The sequence below is a fragment of the Dryobates pubescens genome, chromosome 2 (assembly GCF_014839835.1).
Source record: "Dryobates pubescens isolate bDryPub1 chromosome 2, bDryPub1.pri, whole genome shotgun sequence".
Taxonomy (NCBI): Eukaryota; Metazoa; Chordata; class Aves; order Piciformes; family Picidae; genus Dryobates; species Dryobates pubescens.
In genome coordinates this window covers 52,439,431-52,453,681 of record NC_071613.1, presented here as the reverse complement: position 1 = coordinate 52,453,681, position 14,251 = coordinate 52,439,431, and the positions used below count along the sequence as shown (strand labels likewise).

At 41.7% G+C, this 14,251-nt stretch overlaps 1 protein-coding gene across 1 annotated transcript in view; it reads right to left on the bottom strand.

The window, feature by feature from the left end:
* The window catches only part of NEB (nebulin), a 163,301-nt gene that overhangs the window by 41,228 nt on the left and 107,822 nt on the right, over positions 1-14,251 (bottom strand). Inside the window, exons 108-119 of the mRNA XM_054177633.1 lie at positions 13,818-13,922; positions 11,703-11,807; positions 9,359-9,463; positions 9,035-9,142; positions 7,044-7,148; positions 5,636-5,740; positions 5,434-5,538; positions 4,593-4,697; positions 4,319-4,429; positions 3,033-3,143; positions 972-1,073; positions 741-839 (exon numbers count right to left, since the gene is read on the bottom strand). Of these exons, the coding sequence (XP_054033608.1) occupies positions 741-839; positions 972-1,073; positions 3,033-3,143; positions 4,319-4,429; positions 4,593-4,697; positions 5,434-5,538; positions 5,636-5,740; positions 7,044-7,148; positions 9,035-9,142; positions 9,359-9,463; positions 11,703-11,807; positions 13,818-13,922 (1,266 nt within the window). The remainder of the gene's footprint in view (positions 1-740; positions 840-971; positions 1,074-3,032; positions 3,144-4,318; positions 4,430-4,592; positions 4,698-5,433; positions 5,539-5,635; positions 5,741-7,043; positions 7,149-9,034; positions 9,143-9,358; positions 9,464-11,702; positions 11,808-13,817; positions 13,923-14,251) is intronic.

Genomic DNA, 14,251 nt, shown 5'->3' with positions numbered 1-14,251 from the left:
CTGGTGGGAAAAATGGTCACAGAGGAGAACATGATTATTGTGTAAAAGTCAGTAAGCTTCTATGGATGTATTCAGTTCAAAATAAGATTCTTTTAAAGGCACCAAGGAGAAAAAGTGGCTGGAAAAAAACCACTCAGAATATCCACCTCAGAAGTGAGGAAATGGCCTCAAGCTGCACCAGGGGAGATGAAAAAAAACACCACTCAAATGGGCTCCCAAACACTGAAACAGGCTCCTCAGGGAGGTGGTTGAATCCCCAGCCCTGGAGGTTTTTAAATGAGGCAGAGATGTGGTGCTGAGGGCCATGGTTTAGCACCAGCCTTGGGAGAGTTAGAGAATGGTTGGACTGGATCATCTTGAAGGTCTTTGGCAGCCAAAATGATTCTAGGATTCTATAAAGGGTGGGTAAGAAGAGTTAGGTCAAAGGTTGCTTCTTTTAAAGCCAACACCCAGAAAAGCTAAAAATAGAGAACACAGTGAACACTTCAGCCTCAGCATTGAAAAGACCTCATCAGTTGAAGGAGATTCCATACCTCCATGACTGCCATTTAGTAAGTCAGCAGAAATGCTTAATTAGCAACTAAATACTTTGCATTGGGATTCAATTTTTACTTCAAGACAGTCCCTTATCCCCCTAGCTGAGTAACCACTTCAATTCTAGTACTAGGATTACTCCCTGAATTAACATCATGTCTCACTTCTCTCCCTGCTTCCAAGTGTCACCACCAGTTTGTCATTACCTGGCTTGTGAGCTTGGACACCTCCTTTGCCAGTTCAATATCTGGACGTCCCAGCATGCTGACACCAAGGCCAGCTCCTCCACGTTTCTTATATTCAATCTAATCAGAAAAAGAAAAGAAAAGCTATGGTTTAGTAGGGAGGATATCCCCCTTCAATTATTTTACTTATCTTGCATCTACAAAGTAAAATTACTGCAGAGGAATTACACAGAAGACTTCAACCTCACTTACATCACTAATTAACTTGGCAGCCTGAGTTGCTTTCTTGATATCTGGTCGATCTGCAATAGGTGTGTAGTGCAGCTTTGACTTGGCATCTTTCTTGTATTCAACCTAATCCATGATGACAGACAGAGGGAAAGACAATGATTGAGGATTGTTCCTGAATAATATACACAAGGGCACAGTGATGGCGCTGGGAAAACACGTGGGGAGTGACCTGCTCTGGTTGGAGCTGTCCCTGCTGACTGCAGGGGGGGTTGGACAAGATGAGCTTTGAGGGTCCCCTGCAACCTGCTGTGATAATTCTGTGATTTTTTTGCAACAACTTCACAAGGAATGGATTTAGGAATAGAGGAATAGAATAGAATAGAATAGAATAGAATAGAATAGAATAGAATAGAATAGAATAGAATAGAATAGAATAGAATAGAATAGAATAGAATAGGAGAGGATAGAATTAGGAGAGGATAGGATAGAATTAGGAGAGGATAGGATAGAGCAGACCAGGTTGGAAGAGACCTTCAAGAATAGAATGGAATAGAATAGAATAGAATAGAATAGAATAGAATAGAATAGAATAGAATAGAATAGAATAGAATAGAATAGAATAGAATAGAATAAGGATAGGATAGAATTGGGATAGAATTGGGATGGGATGGGATGGGATGGGATAGACCAGGTTGGAAGAGACCAAGAATAGAATAGAATAGAATAGAATAGAATAGAATAGAATAGAATAGAATAAGGATAGGATAGAATAGATTAGAATAAGGATAGGATAGAATTAGGATAGGATAGTATTAGGATAGGATAGACCAGGGAGAAAGAGAAAGAGAGAAAGAGAAAGAGAGAAAGAGAAAGAGAGAAAGAGAAAGAGAAAGAGAGAAAGAGAAAGAGAGAAAGAGAAAGAGAAAGAGAAAGAGAAAGAGAAAGAGAAAGAGAAAGAGAAAGAGAAAGAGAAAGAGAGGGATAAAGAGAGGGAGAAGGAGAGGGAGAGGGAGAGGGAGAGGGAGAGGGAGAGGGAGAGGGAGAGGGAGAGGGAGAGGGAGAGGGAGAGGGAGAGGGAGAGGGAGAGGGAGAGGGAGAGGGAGAGGGAGAGGGAGAGGGAGAGGGAGAGGGAGAGGGAGAGGAGAGGGAAGAGGAGTTTGGCCAGAAATGAAGCAATAAGCACCTGCAATTCTGTCTGTATTTGGAGGACTGAAAAAACCAATCAATTAAAATGTTAGCTGTGATTGACACCAGAATAGTTTCAACCCACCATGTGATTAAGCAGAAATAGGATTTGGGTGAAATCCTTATTTTAGGGCAATTTTACACTTGTAAATAGTTGCAGCTTCATCCTTCTGAACATGGGAGCTGGGAGGAAGTCCTCAAATATGTGAATTTTGGTTCATGGCAGGTAACCAGCAATGTGCTCTTGCGGCCAAGAAGATCAACGGTCACCTGGGGTGCCTCAAGAACAGTGTTGGCAGCAGGTTGAGGGAGCTTCTCCTCCCACTCTGCACTGGTGAGGCCACATCTGGAGTACTGGGTCCAGTTCTGAGCTCCTCAGTTTAAGAGAATCAGAGAACCTTGGGAGTGAGTCCAGTGGAGGTTACACAGATGTTGAGGGCACTGGAGCACCTCTCTTAAGAGGAAAGATTGAGAACGTTTGGTCTTACTAGCCTGAGAAAGAGCAGCCTGAGAAGGGATCTGATCAGCACTTAAAGGGTGGGTGGCAGGAGAATGGGACCAGGCTTTTTTCAGTGGTGCCCAGGGGTAATGGAACTTCTTATGGTCAAGTTTGTGTCCATCTAAACATGAGGAGGAACTTCTTTAATTTAAGGGTGACAGAGCCCTGGAGCAGGGAGCCCAGAGAGGTGCTGGATTCTCCATCTCTGGAGATATTCCAAACCCACCTGGACATGTTCCTGTGTGACCTTCTCTAGGTGACCCTGCCTTGGCAGAGGGATTGGACTGGAGGATCTCCAGAGGTCCCTTCCAAGCCCCACCATGCTGGGATTCTGATAACTCTGAAGGAATTTGCTAACACAAAGCTGCTTACTTCACAAAAAGACAAGACAAACTTACTGTACTCTGGTTTTTAGCAACTTCCATGGCATGCTTCACCTCAGGAGGCTCCAGCATGACAGAGTAATTAGACTTGCCCCTCTCCTTCACAAACTTCTTCTTATAGTTTGTCTGTTAAGAGTAAAAAGGGTAACTTGTGATGTTTTCATTTCACATCAAGGTACGTGCTCTGGGTCTAGCCAATCCCAGACTAAAATACAGGCTGGGTGTGGAGTGGGTTGAGAGTGGCTCTGAAGAATGTGACTTTGGTGTATTGATTGATGAGAAGCTCACCATGAGCCAGAAGTCAGCTCATGAAGCCCACAAGGCAAATCATGTGCTGAATGCATCAAGAGGAGTGTGGCCAGCAGGGCGAGAGAGGGCATTCTGCCTATTTACTCTGGTGAGACCCCACCTCAAACACAGCATCCAGTTCTGGTGTCTCCAGCATAAGAAGGGCACAGAGCTGTTGGGGTAAACCAGAGGAGGCCACAAAAATGATCCAAGGGCTGGAGCACCTCTGCTATGAGGATAGGCTGAGGGAGCTGTGGTTGTTCAGCCTGGGGGAACAGAGAAGACTCTAGGGGGACCTTAGAGCTGCCTTCCAATACCTGAAGGGATCCTACAGGAAGACTGCAGAGGGACTTTGCATAAGGGTTTCTAGAGACAGGACAAGGGGAAATGGTTTGAAGCTGAGGGAGAGCAGGGTTAAATTGGATCTTAGGAATAAGTTCTTCAGTATGAGGGTGGTAAGACTCTAGAATAGGCTGCCCAGGGAGGTTGTGGATGTTTCCTCCCTGGGGGTGTTCAAGGCTAGGCTGGATGAGGCCTTGAGCTCTAGTTGAGAGGTATCCCTGCCCATGGCAGGGAGGTTGGAGTAGATGATCTCTAAGGTCCCTTCCATCCTAGGCCATTCTATGATCCCATGATTCTATGAAACTTAGAGATAAGCTCACTGAAACTGCTAAGATAGACCAAATGCAGTTTCCTCAGTCTCAAAAATGCAGTTTGTCATAATATGTACTTTAAATTACCAAGGTTTGCTATCTGATTTGTGTTTAAATGGTGTTCTGTGAAAAAAAAAACTGAATGAAGGGCACCTCTTAACACTCCAACCTGTCACTTTTCTCCAGGATCTTTCAACAGATTCCCCCCCCAAAATGTGTTTAGTTCTTTGTTAAAGCCTCATTCTGGGAGGAATTAATAATTGGGTATTTCATGATGAGATTCTGAATGTGTTGCATGCTAACTAAAGCATGGAGCAGGTGACAGTCTCACCATAGACAGTTGGTAGACAAGTTTCCTACCTCACTGACATTCTTGGTCACTTCTTTCACATGTGCAGTGTCTCGTGTCTCTGGCAGGGTTGTGAAAGACCCATGTGGAAGCTGCTTCTTGCTGTATTCTTTGTATTTGTTCTGAAAGCACAGAATAAGAAGCAGGTAAAATACAGCAATGCAAGCCCCAGCCCTTCCCTCCAGCCCTCCATATGGTCTGGTGGTCACGGAGGTGTTGGGTTGATGATCTTGGGGGTCTTTTCCAACCTTAATGCTTCTAGGAAACAACTCTCCAGTGTTTTACCTCAGACACCAGAGAGCTGACATTCTTAGCCAGGAGGATCTGAGGTGTGTCTGGAACAACGTGGTAGGTTCCTCGAGCTTTGTTGTACTTCTCTTTGTATTTTATCTAGCAGGAAGAAAAGACCATTTTAAGCAACATCAATCTTAAAAGACATTACTGCAGCAGTGCTTGCTTGGTTAGTGCAAAAAAACAAACCACCATAACTTGAAGAAATCCTGTATCCTGATCAATTTCTGATCAAGTTATTCCAGTCTATATATTCCTGTATAGCTCTCACTGGGGATTTTGTTAATATGTTGAATGTTTATTAATATGTTGGATATTTGGTAATATATTGGGTATTTGGTAATAGATTGGGTATTTGGTAATAGATTGGGTATTTAGTAATGGGTATTTAATAATATATTGGGTATTTAGTAATATATTGGGCATTTAGTAATATATTGGGCATTTAGTAATACATTGGGTATTGAGTAATGTATTGGATAGTAATACAGTATCAGTGATTACTGAAGATACTTTCTGTTATGCCTGCAGCTTTTTTGTTGGTTATTTTTCCCTCCCCCCACCCAGGTATTTCCATTTCAGGAATGCAGAGACACACCAAAGGTCTAGGATTTTCAGGAATGTTAACTTTGAATGTTTATTTCATCCATGACCCAACCCAGGGCCAGCACAAGGCTGAATCCATTCAGATTGCTGCCAGTTTGTTAATGAAACAAACCAAATAACGAAGTGAAGCTGAGAACAGCTTTTCTCAACCCAGTCCTATTTCCAATCAAGCAGTTTGTTTAGTAAGTAAAGCCTTAGCAGAACAAAGAAAGAGTGCTCAAGTCCTTACATCACTCGCCAGGATGGCATTGTTTAAGGCCAATACTGTGTTTTTGTCATCCGTGACAGAGAGTTTGCAGCCCTTTAGGAATTCCCTGTCCAGTTTGTATTCATTCTGCAGGAAGAGAAGATAAAAGGGAGTCTCAAGTCTTCTACCTTTTGAACACAGCTGTGGGGAAAGGGAGTTGCCCAGTTGGTTGTGATTTTCTTACGTCACTTTGCTGCAGATAGGACTTGGCTGCTTGAACAAAGTCGGGCCTGTCAGCAATCCAGTGCCAGTGGGCCTTGGCTGCTTCATATTTCTTCTTATAATCCAGCTGTTCACAGTGAAACAAGAAACAAAACCAATCAGGGGTTAAGTGAAAGCTGTATATTTTACACCTGACATTGATACATTGGTCTGTGGTAGGTGAAGAGATGGTGGGATGGTGAGCTCTAGGAGAGCGGTTGGACTTGGTCATCTCAAAGGTCTCTTCCAACCTCAACAGTTCTGTGGTTCTATGATTCTAAGAAACTGCATCTCCATCAGACTAGAGCTGTCCTCTGAATCATGTACTGAGTCCATTCACACTAGTTTTTCCACTGCTAGTTGGAGAAAGGAACATGAATGACTGGGAGGACACCATGGCTTTGAAGAAGGTTCAGTGCTTTCAATTCCTTGCCTACTTAAGTAGGAGAGCTTCTTAGAATGCTTTGGGTTGGAAGGGATATCTAAAGGTTATCTAGACCAATCCTCCTAGAGTGGGCTGGGACAAAGTTTCCCATGCTTTGTCTACAAGAACATCATCAGAGAGAGTTTCTGGGGCAGTATGTTTCTGTCAGAAAACCAGAAAGGGTCTAGAGGAACAGTAGGTATGCAACATAGTAGGCTGCCCAGAGAGGTGGTGGAGTCTCCATCTCTGGTGACATTCCAAACCCACCTGGACATGTTACTGTGAGACCTTCTCCAGGTGACCCTGCCTTGGCAGCGGGGCTGCACTCGATAATCTCCAAAGGTCCCTTTCCAATCCCTATCATTCTGTGATTCCATGACGTACAAGGACCTCAAGTGACCTCAAGGACAGCTTGCAAGAGTGACCACTTTCTTATGAAGCAAATAAGAACATATTTTATTCAACCAGCATGAGAATTAGAAGCAAAGTCGAAGTTCAGAATTTTCAGTGGAATTAAAAGTACTTTCTGGTGGTCTCTGAAGACTCAGAGACCTGGGGGTGTTTAGTCTGGAGAAGAGAAAACTGAGAGGGAATCTTATTAATGCCAATAAATATCTGAGGGGTGGGTGTCAAGATGAGAGTGCCAGTGATAGGGCAAGGAACAACAGGTAAAAGCTGGAACATGGGAAGTTCCATCTCAACATGAGGAGAATCTTCTTTACTCTGAGGGTGCTGGAGCCCTGGAGCAGGCTGCCCAGGGAAGTTGTAGAGTCTCCTTCTCTGAAGACTTTCAAAACCCACCTGGATGTGTTGCTGTGTGACCTGCTCTAGGTGATCCTGCTTCGGCAGGGGGGTTGGACTCGATCTCTAGAGGTCCCTTCCAACCCCTACCATGCTATGAGTCTATGATTGCCAGCCCCAGACATTATCCATGATAAAATTAAAGTGTTAGTATGACCAAACTCACATTGCTGTTCAGCTTGTAACTGTGCCTGGGAGTCTCAATATGAACCGAGTCGACTTTGACGTTGCAGTGAGATTTATTCCTCTCGTACACTTCTTTGTATTTCAGCTGCAGAAAGACAACCACCAAAGTGTTTACAAAGACAACAGCATCACCAACAAGGAAAGCATCAAAATATGAAAAACCTAATGTGAAAAATGGCCCCTCTCCAGAATGATTCTTAACAGAAGGAAAGGGAATTTGGTCCCCATCACTTGGAATCAATCAACCCTCCCAAAGAAAGGTCTTCTCCAGCAGCAGTTCTCTGAGTTAGGAAATGCAGCAGGTAGGACTCACTATGAAGCACAGACCAAGATATAACAAAACCTACACATGAACAGGAGTTCTGCCTGTTTCTAGGTGTCTGCACCTAATAGAAATGTATTAAAGAAATCTTCTCTGATGATGGGCACACATTCAATGCTTCATCAAAACTCCTTTCCTGAATCTCCAACCCAGCACTCAGTTTGGAACTGGAACAATGCACTTTAGTCCACAGATGGCTTTTGAACATCTTTGTCTCTCAATTATCTGTGTCAGTATCTGCATAATATGGTTATATTTTTTTCCTCCTAGATGTACTCATTACATAGATCACCCATGTAGCATCGGGGTGACTTTCATGCTACTTATTCTCACAGTACTAAACGTGTGGACATGGCACTTTGGGACATGGTTTGGTGGCCATGGTGGTGTTGGGTCAATGGTTGGACTTGATGATTAGTTAGAGGACTTTTCCAATCAAAACAATTGCATGAGTTACAGAAATGTCCTCATTTTATTTATGGATATGTCTAGAGCACAATACAAAGGTCAGAGAGAAAGCCTAGGGGAAGGGGAGGAATTAGGACCTGGACTCCCAGTTCCTATGGTGTAATTCTATCCACTTCATCTTACTTTCTCTCTCCTACTTAACCTATTCCTCCATAACCCAAAGGCATATTTATTTCAGATAAGATTATTTACCTTACATATTCACAACACCTATAGAAGAAATTAATAAACACAGCAATGTATTAAGAACCTTATTCAAGGCTCTCCAAACCCCAGCAATGTTTTAAGAGCCTTATTCAAGGTTCTACAAACCCCAGCAATGTATTAAGAGCCTTATTCAAGGTTTTACAAACCCCAGCAATGTATTAAGAGCCTTATTCAAGGTTCTACAAACCCCAGCAATGTTTTAAGAGCCTTATTCAAGGCTCTCCAAACCCCAGCAATGTTTTAAGAGCCTTATTCAAGGTTCTACAAACCCCAGCAATGTATTAAGAGCCCTATTCAAGGCTCTACAAACCCCAGCAATGCATTAAGAACCCTATTCAAGGCTCTCCAAACCCCAGCAATGTTTTAAGAGCCTTTTTCAAGGTTCTACAAACCCCAGCAATGTATTAAGAGCCTTATTCAAGGCTCTCCAAACCCCAGCAATGTATTAAGAGCCTTGTTCAAGGCTCTACAAACCCCAGCAATGCATTAAGAACCCTATTCAAGGCTCTACAAAACCAGCAATGTATTAAGAACCCTATTCAAGGCTCTACAAACCCCAGCAATGCATTAAGAACCCTATTCAAGGCTCTACAAAACCAGCAATGTATTAAGAACCCTATTCAAGGCTCTACAAACCCCACCGACAAAATCAGAGGAAGAAACCCCAGAAACAAACTCCCCCAAACCCATGCTTTAACTAGATCCCAGTGTCAGCTCACAGCTTTTATTACTAGTGAGAGCTTTCCTAACCCAGCAAAAAATGTTCCAAGAGCTACAGAAGAATGTTACCCAGAGGAACTTCCTGAATACTTCCATATCTCTTGGGGGTTTTGAAAAAGCATTAAGCACATAAGGAGCTTGGTGTGCAAACAAACCCCACAGCCTCCAACAAGGAGCACAATTTTAATGACAGATGCAAGTAAAAAGTTCATTAAGTATCTTCTGGGTGCCACAGCCAAGGAGGATTTACTTACATCACTTATTCTGTCCTTGACCTTGCGGACATGCAGTAGCATGGGGGTGTCCTGGATGGTGGTATAGCCTCTGGGTTTTGCTTTGTTATATTCCAGCTTGTAAATAATCTGAAGATGAAAAAATAAATAGCTAGATTTTTTTCTTGACATCACTGGTGTCAGCTGTAAAAAAAACAACCAACCAAACAACCAACCAATAAGAAAAATCAAGATGAGAAAAGCTGAACAATGGAGTAGTGAAAATGTCATCTTCTGAATTAATCCCACCTGGAAGGGCAGCACTCAGAGAAGGAAGTAGGCTTGAAAGGGAATGGCCACACTTACATCACTAATCTGTTTGTTGACTTTTGTAGTCCTTAAGTGCTCTGGAGTATCCACAACCATTGTATATTTGTCTTTCTTCTTTTCATAGTCCTTTTTGTACTGGATCTGGAGATTGGGGAAGAGCACGTGTTAACCACACAACCCAAGACCAGGCCTTTACAGGACTTGTCTTTACATTCACACATAAAACTGCAAAAGCCTTCCACCACCAAAGACAACAGAAGCTGAACATGCACAATGAGCCACACTTTGCAAACCCCTTATGTGCCCAAGAGGCTGCCTACGTATTTGTGTCATTAATTTTACATGGAAAAGCTTCACTCCTATCCTAAAGCTCCAAGACAGAGCTAGGGAAGGTTTAGATTGGATACTAGGAACAATTTCTTTGCTGCAAGAGTGGTCAGGCATTGGAACAGGCTGCCCAGGGAGGTGGTGGAGTCAACATCCCTGGAGATGTTCAAGAAAACTATGGCCATGGCACTCTGGGACATGGTTTAATGACCACAGTGGTGTGGGGTCAGTGGTTGGACTCAGTGATCTTGGAGGTCTTTTCCAACCAAACCAATCCTATTCTATTCCAGTCTACAAACACAATCTTGCCCAATGAATGACTTTTAAAATTCATAACTAAACAATATGTCATGTTTAAATGTTCATCAAATGAAGGGAAATGTGAAACATCTCACACAGTAGAAGATAAAAACATCCACTGAGTATGTCAGAATCCAGGGCTGTTTTAAAGGCTTTGACAGCAGAAGTTTTCATCTTAATGATATTCTTCTTAGAGATCTTCCTACCCTAGTCAGGACTCTAACCTTATTCTCACAGAATTCAATGAGAACACTGCACACCAGGACTGAGAACTCATCGTAGGCAGCCTGAGGGCAGGTGGAAGATGGGGGAACATGTTTTAAAAAGGAACTTCCATGCTTCTTAATCTTGCCTCAGAAAAATAAACCCATGCTTTTGAGAAAGGACTACAAGCACCTGCTAGAAAAAATGATACACAGGAAACAAACCATAACATGAAGTCAGCTCAGATGAACATGCAGGTCAGGCAGGGTGGTTTCTTATTTGCTTCACTCATACACACACAAACTTACCTGCAAGGAGTTTCTTAATGAAATAATGTGGATAAATTGAACACAAATGTCTAGTAAAGACCTTCAGTCCCTCAGTACTGAAGAACTTAATGAGCTGTGCTAACAGTAACAAAGCAGAACAACCCTCTCCCTCTCATGGAATTGGTTTCTACTGTTGCATTCCTATTTGCAGGGTTCACCTAGCCCAGTCAGGGATCATTTTTATCACTGGAAAGAGTAAGGTTGCTGCTAGCAGCTGTGATTTCAGAGCTGAAATAAATGTGTGTCAGCTATTTCATGAGCCACATTTTCATCCAGCTGGCACAAGCAAAATGTATTTGCTGGAATCCAGATTAAATGAAGGTAGACTACATGAAATGTGAACCTCTTCACAGCAACACCAGAGTCATGCCAGGCTTGCTTTCACCTCATCAGAAATAGAAATGTTGGGCTCTTTGTTCTGTATGAACAAATAGATGAATTGAACTTACTGTCTGCCTTTTGATTCTTATTAGAACTGGTAAAAAGGGCCAAAAGGAGGGTTTCTGATTGTACATGGTGTATTATGTGACTGCCTGAGGACAGCTTTGCTAGCAGTAAGCAATGACATTGATGAAAACCTGATTTACCTTAGACCTGTGCAATTAGACCATGTGTAAGAGCACTCAGAAGTGAGGCCTGGCTCACATTCTGGCACCATCCTTGTAATCTGTTCATAGTGAATCAAGGGACTTGTGCTTTGAGGAGTGGGCAGTCCATGAAATGGTGGCAGAATGAGAATTTGGGTTAGGTAGATATCCAGACCAGCTAATGCATTAAATGTATGGAAAGTTGATCTTCGTGTGATTATGTGAAATTATATAGAAGTAGATATCACAGTTATTCATTATGAAAGGAGAAATGGTGGCATAATGAGAATTTGGGTTAGTTAAATATACAGAACAGCTGATGTATTAAATATATGGAAAGTTGATCTTTATGTGACCATGTAAAATGATATAGAAGTAGGTATCAGCTATTTATTATGAAAGGAGAAAATGGAGGCAAAAATCAGCCAGAGCTGAGTGAAATCCACGTTACAGTCAATAATGGTTCAGATCTTTTGTCCTCAATGATATTTTATCACAGCCAATATTAAGCACATCAACAAAATTCTGGAGTCTGATATCCACAGAAATGTGGAGAACTCCCAAGCATTAAATATTAGAAGTCGAAGCAGCTAAAATGTAGATGTGTCCTATAGCAGCAGCTCTTCATATTACCTGGCTCCATAAGTAAGTATTGTAGAGTGCTGTCAGCATATCTGGCCTCAGAATTTCATTACATCCTTGTTGCTGGAGCATCTTGGCAAAGGATTTATACTTTCTCTGTTCATGCAAATGGCAACGAAGCACAAAAGAGACTTGTAAACAACATAAACAACAGCACAGCTCTAGATCCCAGACACTTGGAGAGTGGAGAGATGTAGGCAAGGTACTACATGTATTCATTCTGATGTGCATCCATCTTACATCTATAGAATTAAGAATGTCAGGAGTGTGCATGAAAAATTTCTTGCAGGAGTGGTCAGGCATTGGAATAGGATGCCCAAGGTGGTGGTGGAGTAACCATTCCTGGAGGTGCTCAAGAAACATGACCATGGCACTTTGGGACATGGTTTAATGGCCATGGTGCTCTTAGGTTGATGGTTGGACTCAATGATCTTAGAGGTCTTTTCCAGCCCAAACAATTCCATGATTCTAGGAAAAGATTTGCTTACTGTCCCATTAAGGAAAATGGAAAACTAGTGTTTGGGAGGTAAGATTAAAGGACAGATTGTGGTGAGGGCACTCAAAAGCCAAATCAGTCACTGTTGCTTGAGTAATGGGCAAGAAGATCACATTTTAGAGGTCATTAAGAGAGGTCAGAAAACCCAAATGCATGCTGCAGCATGTATTTGTTTCAAACCTCTCCAAAGACCCCAGGAGGCACTAGGTTTCTGATGTCAGTTGATGCACAATGTATGAAGGTATCTGTACTTTCATACAGTACATACAGTAGAGATTGGCTCACTCAAAAAGCAAGAGCTCTTTTTGGGTGGCAATACAAAGAGTGTCTGATCCACTGAACTGAAACATCACAACATCCCAGGGGAGCCCTGGGATATTGCCCAGCTGGAGACACTTCAGGCAGGCAGAGTAGCTGTGAATGAACCAGGCACTTTCTGGCAGCACTGCTCAGTGCTCCTACGGTACCTGACTGCTCAGTTTGGTCCCCCACTTGGCCAGGAGATTCCTAGGATCATCCACAATAACGCTGTACCTATCTTTGAGCTTCTCATAGGCAGCCTTATATAGTTTCTGCTCAGAATAGCATAATACAGTGTAACAAATTAAGAGAGAGTGAAGACACAAAGAGATCATAGTGCTGACCATTGAAAAAAACAAACCCAAAACTCTTTATATGGACTAGTTAAAGGCTGGGCTTGAAGTTCACGTCCAAAAGAGAGGGGGGAAAAAAGAAGAGTATATTAAAACAAAGCAAACAGAAAATAGTGTATATGCATTTTTGAATCCCCATTGGAAAGCCTAATCAGCAATTTAAGGATGCCTGTATTCTTTCCTTGCCACTCCTCACTCAATAACCCATTTTATCACCTGCTTTCTTCATGCAAAACAACTGCAGAAGCAACTCTGTATGGAACTAGATTCTTGATTCGAGTGCAATGAGAAGACAATGAGATCTAAGGTAATATTATCATATTTTAAGGTTATAATATTATCATAATTTAAGGTTATATTATCACATTTTTTTAACCCAAACCCTATAATCTCTCATCATAAAAATCATCACTTAGGTAACAAAAGGCATTCTGGCAAGTTCATTTCAATGCTTAGATAACAGTAGACATTTAGGTCAGGTCATTTCAATGTATGGAGGAGGCCCTGCTGCTAGAATGCTACTCATTTATGGTTTTCATATCAACTGAACACTCACAAACTCCATAACAACTTCTGGTCCATTGCTTATTAAATTGAGTATGAAATGATAGCAATGGTATTGAAGTGCTACCTGCTTGAAACAGTTTTTCTTACCTAGAACAGATAATATCATAACATATTTACCAGTCAAAGGAGATATTTCCTTGTGATGGCAAAGTAATGGAACAGGGCTCAAGATTTCACTTCTTAGACTGGAAACCTGCCCTGTCCTAATGCTCAGGCAGACAATAAGAACAACCTTATCTTTCATGCTTTTAATCAGACCTTAATTAAGATATCTTTAAGCCCTGAATATATTTTGATTTATTTACAACTTCCATGAGGAAGATCACTCTTCAACTCAGTTTTAATGTACTCCCTACTTCAATATGTGACTCAGCAGAAGCATTCACTTACCCCATCCATCAGCTGAGTTGCATATTTAAAATGCTCATTAATTGGACAGTCAGCTACATACTTAAATTTTGACTTGGTCTTCTCAAACTGCTCCTTGTACTTACACTGGAGAGAAAAAAAAGATAAGCAAAGACACACACACACACACACACAAATAAAAATCCATGTTAATCCAAAGAAGGATAAGGAAATGAAAAGCTAAACTTAGAATCACTGGAAACAAAAATATTATGGAGCTGATAGCTTTGCAAGGACCAGAGGGGAGAAGTCAAAGATCTTTTTTCCTCCTTGTTTTATAGCAAGAAATGACATTTTTAAGTGCTATACATTAAATTCTACATGAGTTCTTCATATCAATGGATTAATCCATGAAAGGCTATCTACAATCCAAGCCATCATTAAATAAAATAAATAAATTCACAGTAGTTTAGAAT